Consider the following 7,253-nt stretch of genomic DNA (forward strand, 5'->3'; position numbering starts at 1 on the left):
GTGCAGGGGCACCCGAGCGCGGGTGTGTGACGGAGAGACGGGAGGAGTATCAAGAAAGGCCTGGAGGAGACCCGAAGGCTCACAGCGGGGGCTCGGTTTGGCTGGAGAGGTAACCTCAGCGTCAGGAGACCGTCCAGAAGGCACCAGAAACAAAGCTTGAAGCCAGGAACAGAGTAAGCAGGAAAAGCTGTCCCAGCTGTGCTGCGTCCGTCAGTGCCCACGCAGGAAGGCCTGCAGAGCTCGCCTCCATTTCACAGATGAAGGAAGAAGGGGCCACGGCTCAGGTCTCGGGACAGCATGTAACGCGGCCGGGGCTGGCCTCTAAACGCCAGTGCCCAGACCTGGGCCCCACACACCCTCAGTGGCCACAGGAGATGCTCACGCCCAGGCAGCCTCCATCCCTTGGGCTCAGCCGCAAGGTCAAGGTGAGGGCGCGCTCCGTCCAGTGAGGCCCCATCTTCTCATCGTCCCCCATCTGTCCCTTGGCTCTCTCTGGGGACAGAGCCCCACCACGGCCCCAGCTTTCAGGACGCCCTTCCTCCCTGACCGAAGTAATTCCCCATTCCCACCTCCTTCCATCCTGGAAGTCACATTTGGGCGACCTCTGGACACACAGACGTCCTCCCAAACAAGTGTCTGCGGAAAATCTGCTTTAATGAGCATCACCGGGGCCCAAGAGGAAAATAATTTCGGAGAGAATGGGGATGGGGTCAGGGTCCTGTGCCTTTGGCCTAACGAGCTTTGCGGTCAGGAGTTCAGCAGCTCACCCACAGGGGACAGGTGACGGCCTGAAAGTCTCCTGGCCTGTTTCCTCATCAGTAAAACCGGGAGAACTGGAGGTCCCCCTCGACAGGGTCATTGCTGCATTAGAAGGGCTGCTTGTAGCGGGCTGGCCTGGAGCCCCTGACCGTCAGTAAGGACCACCAGGAGGAGGGTCCGGCGTGGACAGGCGGCAGGCAAGGGGCCAGCGGGGCCCGCCGTCTGCGGATGTCACGTGACCACGGTCACACCCACTCACACCCACGCTCTCCCCTCATTGGTGGATCAGCAGGATGGACAGCCGCGAGCACCAATGGAAGGCCGGGCATCAGTTCCTACCGCTTGGCCGACACCATCCGGCCCCCGTAAATAGGCCGCGTCCTCCCCCCCGGGGCCCGGACGGCTCAACGCATAGCAGCCCGCCCGCCGGGTCCTTGACCTGAGGGCTAGCTCTGGGGTCCCAGGTCTGGGCCGCTCGCATGTGGCCCTCGGCCCAGCCTCCGCTGGCGCTTGGAGTCAGAGGAGAGGTGACAACCGCTGATCTGTGTCCCCGCCCGCGACTTTGAAAGCACTTTCCATACAGAGTCTCGCCTGGGAAGTGGCGGGAAGAAACTGAGGCCTGAGGTGCTGAGAACCGGGCCACGCAACGGTCCGACGCCCCAGCTGGCCCAGAAACACATCTGGCTCCCCCGCGGAGGGCTGCTTCTGCCACCTGACGCCTGAATTGTCAATGCCTTTGGCTGCAGTGTTCCACCCACAAAAGAGATGGAGTCCGAGAGGAAGAAGCCTGGGGCCTGGCCGTGCCCCTCCGGTGCTGGGTGTAGAGGGCGGTGGTCAGCAAAGCGGGCCCCACGAGAGCAGAGCTTGAACACTTCGGGCGAGGGGGTTCAGGAAGGCTTCCTGTTTCTGGCTCAGGGGCCCGAAGAAACACAGCGCTCTGCTCTGTTTGTGACCCAAGGCAGCACCACTCAGGGCTCGTGGTCCAGGGACAGAGCTCAAAGGGGAGGAGGCCGGAGGCCCGGGTACCGGCCAGCCTCAGCACATGTGAGTGGTGAGTCTGCCAGCAGTGTCTCTGGGTGTCAGCGGTAGAGCTGGGTACCCTTTCTATGTGGCACCAGGTGGCACCATCCCGCTTGAAAACGTTTGCAACACGGGCTCTGCCCGCAGCCAGACTGACACAGGCTATCATGAGAGACTGGAAATGCATTGCTGTAATACCCATCAGGTGGAAAACAGAGTGCTTAAGCGAATGAATAATAACAGATGGAAGGTCCTAACCATACACCAGTGAAGGCTGGCACCCTCCCAGCTTCTTCCTGCTCCTACCCCCCCCCCCCCACTTCCAGAGGAGGGGAGGGAGCTACCCAAATGGAGTCCAGCCACCGGGCCAGAACTAGGACACGTGACCCGTCCTCGTTCATGGGGAGGGAAGGCACTGGGGACCCAGAAGAGCCGTTGGCAAAGGAGTGTCTCCCCTCTCCTGGCCCTGCCAGCCACCAGCGGACAGGACCCAGCACAGGAGCAAACCGAGGGAGGCGAGAGGGGCTGGGCAGGGGGAGGGCAGCCCTCAGACGGTGCTGAAACCAGGCCCCTCCTGCTGGAGTGGCGGCCCAGCTGCCTGAGGGCCTGTGACCCCACTCCCGCGGGTCTGCGTCTTCTGGGGTCCACGCCGTAGCTGGTGGAGATGAGGCCAGCCGTGCGCCTCTGTGGCTCCTCCATCCCGCCCCCGCACAGCCGCTGGAAGGCAGCCGGAACTTCGGGGACGTGAGGCTGTAGATGATGGGGTCGATGGCGCTGTTGGTGTAGACACAGGTGCGGCAGAAGAGGGGCCCCCAGGGGTCCAGGAAAGGCCGGGCCACAAAGGAGCAGAGAAGCACCAGTGTGCGGTAGGGCATCCACAGGACGGCAAAGAGTGGCACGACTACCACCAGCATCGGGGTGACCTGCAGGGCGGGAGGGCAGGGGTGGGAAGCCCCCGGCACCTGGCACACCAAGTGACCAAGGGACATGGCTCCTGCCTCAGGGCATGTTTGCTAAGTGATGAGAACGTTACTACAATAATCACTCAAACTACCACTGCGTATGGCTCTGTGCTAAACGTTTCCTGTGCAGGAGCCCGGGGCTGGCATTCAGAGCTGCGCTGGTTGATACGCTCATGAAATAGCCCCACATCAGGTGGTAAATACTCACTGCCCTGAGCCCCCTGGCGCACCCTATCCCCCAGACCTCTCAGACACCCAGCAAGCGAAGACCGGATGCCTGGAGCGGGGCCTCGGGCCTGGGGTGACACAGGAAGGCCCCAGGTGGACGCTGTGGCTGCTGGCACTTAGCTGCACCGGGCCCTCCAGTGGTTCTGTTTTCATCTCCACATGAAGGACGAGGAAGCAGGGAGTTCCCTGGTGGTCCAGTGGTTAGGACTCAGCACTTTCACTGCCAGACCCAGGTTCAATCCCTGGTCTGGGAACTAAGATCCCGCAAGCCACGCAGACAAAAAAAAAAAAAGGGAAGAGGAAGTAGAGGCTCAGAGTGAAGGATGACACAGCACACGCACCATGAACCAGCTTCTCCTGCAGCCCGCCTGTGCTCACCACTGTCCTGAGTGGCCCAGCCAGCCTCAGTCATATCCCCATTCTACACCCCAATCTGTTCTTTCAGCCCAGGAGTGAGTCGCCAGGCCCAGAAGACAATCCTGTCAGGAGCGGGGCTGATGACAGGGACACGCTGGGCTCTTCCACCTCACTTCCAGCTGCCAGCCCAGGGTCCCGGCTTCTCTGCGAGGGAGGAGGGTCAATGGGAGGGGAAGGGGCACGTGTCCCTGGCCACCTCCGAGGGCAGCCTCCACTGGACCCACGCAAGGAGCTTCCTATGGGCCCCAGACTGAGGGGAGGTCTCAGGGGGCCCTGTCATCCGCTGTAGGCTTGGGCCCTCCCTGCTGCCGCCTTCAGGATGCAGGGACAGTGGGTGGGAGCATGGGTGCTGAAGCCGGCAGGCGTAAGCTGTGTGACCTTGGGCAGCCCACTTAACTTCTCTGAGCCTCCCTCTTCCATTTGTGGCATCAGGAGAATAGCAGTGTCCCTTCGCGGGTGTGTGGAGGGGTAGTGGGGAGAGGGGTCCCCATGAAGTCATCACTCTTCTCGCCCCAGGAAGTTTGACATCTCTCTGTCCATAGCTTTGTGCTGGGCCATGCTACACCACGAGTGCCAGCAGGCCTTGGCCGCTCTGTGCTTCTGGCTCTCCTCTGTCTCTCCACCTCTCTCTCTGCCTGTGTCTCTCCTTCTCTCTCCGTCTCTCTCTCTCTGTCTCTCTCCCTCTGTCTCTCCATCTCTCCCTCTCACTGTCTCTCTGTCTCTGTCTCTTGTCTCTGTGTCTCCCTCTCTGTCTCGCCCCCTCCACTCACATCTCGCTGCTCATTCCACAGGGATTGCTCTCTGCTCAGCCCTCCCCATGCCCTCAGCCTCTCCGAGTGCCCGTATGTGGTTACATGTGGGACCTGTGCACACCTGTCTGGGGCTCCAAACGTATGGGATCGCCCTGAAACTGGAGGGGGGTGCGGCCCCCTCCGCTCAGAACCCCGGCTCCCTCCACTCAGAGCCAAGTGCTTCCGGGGCCCCCCCATCCTTGCTGACCCTCGTGAACCAGGCCTCTCCCCCCCGGCCCCCCTCCCCCGCCACCTGGACCACTTCCCGGGTGTCTGCTTTGGTCACCCTCATATCTTTCATTCAGTCACCACCCTCAGCAAGGTTCTTCCCGAACTTCCCCTAAACTCCCACTCCCCCGGGCTCCATTTCTTCCTCTGAACAGGTCACGTTTACTGTTCCTGCCGTGAGCCCCGGGGGCGGGATGTGTATCTTGTTCTGTTCTCCCCTGTGTCCCGCACCCTAGAAACTGGCCTGGCACACAGTCGGTGCCCCAGGGACACCCTGCCGAGTGAGTAGGTGGGCGAACGTGGAGCCAGCACACCATCTCTGTCCATTCACGCCTCTGCCGGATCTCCCTGCCTCTCTGCAACACGACCCCGCCACCCCCTGCTCCCAGCGGCCCACCCCTGCCCACCTTCTTCCTGGAAGAAGGGGAGACTCTGGCTCCAGGGCAAGCTGCCCGCTGCACCCCCTGGCCCACGGGAGCTGCCTCCCCTGGGTTCCGAGCTCTGGCCGGTCCTCACCACCCCCATGCTGGCCCCCGAGTTGGTCCCCCGAGCTGTGGCAGGTGGGCCAGGGAGCTCTGGAGCAAGACCCTCCCTATGAGAACTGTAGAGGACGGTTTCCTCCAGCAGGGGCGTAACGAATGAAGACCGGTGAAGGTCCAGCAGGCTGATGGGCAGGTGCAGGCTGTGGCCCCCCGGTGCCCGCCAGCATCCAAGGCCACCAGGAAGAACCAGAACAGGCAGTAGACGGACGTGGTCCCCCAGACGCCGGCCACGACGCATCGGGTATCAGATGGCGAGGCACCTGCAGGCTACAGGGCAGTCACGTGACCCACCTGCCGACCCCTGGGATTGGGACATGCAGGGTGGTCCACTCAGCCAATCAGATTCCCCGATGGGGAACCGAATGTGGGCACAACGGTGGAACTGCCCCTTTCATAGGGGACCTGGGAGGCCGTGATGAGGCAGCTTCGGGGACTGGCAGAGCAAAGGTGCCAGTCTTGAGGGGAGGGCAGGGCCGAGTCAGAAGGTGCAGCCCCTCGAGGTCCGGCCAGGCCCACAAGGTCCAGAGTGCCCTCGCGAAGACCTTGACCTTTGTGCAAATCCCAGGGTGGGTTTCCTACTGTCCACCGCCAAAGGTCACAGGCTGAGGGGTCAAGGACATTGTGACCCTAGATGGGCCCAGCAGGGAAGAACAAGGACCGGGCCAGTGTATGGATGTCAGAAGGCCTCGGTTATGTCCCCGTTCTGTGTAGCCCTGGATGAGACATCCTAACCCTCTGAGCCAATGTGCTGAAGGCCACGCGGCTGAGAAGAGGCAGACCTGGGCTTGAACCCAGTCAGTGGGTTTCAGTGTCCACATGCTTAGAGGCTAGATGGCCTCTCAGGTGTTAATTTCATAGCTGGAAGAGGCCCAAGAGACTGTCCGGTCCCAGTGCCCACGTTCCCGGTGGGGACACCAAGCCCAGAGGAGTGCAGGGTTGCCTTGGCATCCCGCAGCAAGTCAGTAGCAGAGGTGAGATGAGAAGCCCGCTTCCTGGCGCCTGCCCCCGCCCTTGCCGGTTTCCTGCAGGGTCCCACACAGCACTCCCTCCATAAATGGGGAGCAGACTCAGTTTACCAAGGCTCGTGGCCAGGAAGTCCAGGCCTGCAGGAGGGGTTGGGGTGTACCTCCCTCTCCGCGGCGAACGCCGGGACGGAGGAGTTGGAGGCACGGATGCCCAGGTACCGCAAGCAGGTGATGCCCAGGCAGCCGGCATGGCCGCAGACCCACTGCCCAGCCAAGCTTTTGGAGACGGTGGGCAGCCCGGCAGCCACCAGCACAGTAAGGTCTGCCAGGGCCAGGCTGACCAGGTAGCCGTTGGTGGGCATGTGCATGTCCCGTGTGGTCAGCACCACCATGGCGTTGCCCACAATGCCCACCACGCACACAAGGAACACCAGGAAGACCGAGACCATCTCGTACTCAGGGCTGGGGACGGCCTCACTGGGAACCAGGGACACGGCGCTGGGGCTGCCCGGCCCGCTCCCGTTTTCCACGGTGGCTGCGCAGGCGCTGGAGGGGGAGGGGACTCCGGGAGGCGTCCACACCAGCAGCCGGGCCTCACGCTGCGCGATGAACACCTGCCTCTCCAGAGAGCCTGGCCCCAGGGACACGCAGGGACCTGGCGCCCGTGACGTGACTGCTTGGCCAGGCGAGGGACAGAACAGGGATGCTCCTTCTGGCCTGTGCCGTAAATAGTCAGTGAGCCGCTTGTTCTGCCAGCCTCAGTCCCCCGGCACGTAAATGCAGACGACGGTCATACCTAAGATGCGAGACGGAGCGGAGGTTACCTGGGAGGATGCACCTCCGGAGCGCTCAGCGGCCCGCTGCCACCTGTCACTAGGAAGCCACACAGCATGTCCAAGCCCCAGCCGGCTCATCTGTGAGCCTGGGGGAGTCAAGACCCCTGCTTCTCAGGGACACGGTGAGAGTCCCACAAAACGGCAGGCACGGAAATTTTGGGGCCCGGAGCCTGGCACCTGTCGCATGTCCGTTACTAATGTTAAAATTGAGGCTTTAATCACCCTGGGCCTCCCTCTCCCCATCCTTCAGGGGGTCCTAGCTCAATCCCGGGTGGGCTGTGCGGAGTGGATGAGACGGGAACGCCCAGGGCGTCCGCAGGGCCCCAGCCGCGGCTACGCGGGCTCTGCTCCCTCTTGCTCTGGAAACGCCAGGGTCAGCCAGCCCCCCTCCACCCATCGGGGTTCATAGGCGCCCCTCTCTCCCTTCTCAGCTCCTGGAGTGATGGCAAAAAGGGTTTGTATTGTGAGCGGATTGAGGGGTGAGGTCACAGCTGGGACTCAGGCA

General features: G+C 62.5%; 1 protein-coding gene across 1 annotated transcript; it reads right to left on the bottom strand.

The window, feature by feature from the left end:
- Positions 1–637: 637 nt before the first annotated feature.
- LOC116744776 (somatostatin receptor type 3-like) lies at positions 638–6,934 on the bottom strand. The gene is given in 6 exon segments (XM_032614845.1): positions 638–2,507; positions 2,510–2,773; positions 4,813–4,956; positions 5,052–5,207; positions 6,022–6,661; positions 6,926–6,934. Coding segments are annotated over 6 exon segments (1,740 nt in total). The 3' UTR covers positions 638–1,980.
- Between the last annotated feature and the right edge of the window lie 319 nt (positions 6,935–7,253).

Source organism: Phocoena sinus, chromosome 19 (genome assembly GCF_008692025.1).
Source record: "Phocoena sinus isolate mPhoSin1 chromosome 19, mPhoSin1.pri, whole genome shotgun sequence".
Lineage (NCBI taxonomy): Eukaryota > Metazoa > Chordata > Mammalia > Artiodactyla > Phocoenidae > Phocoena > Phocoena sinus.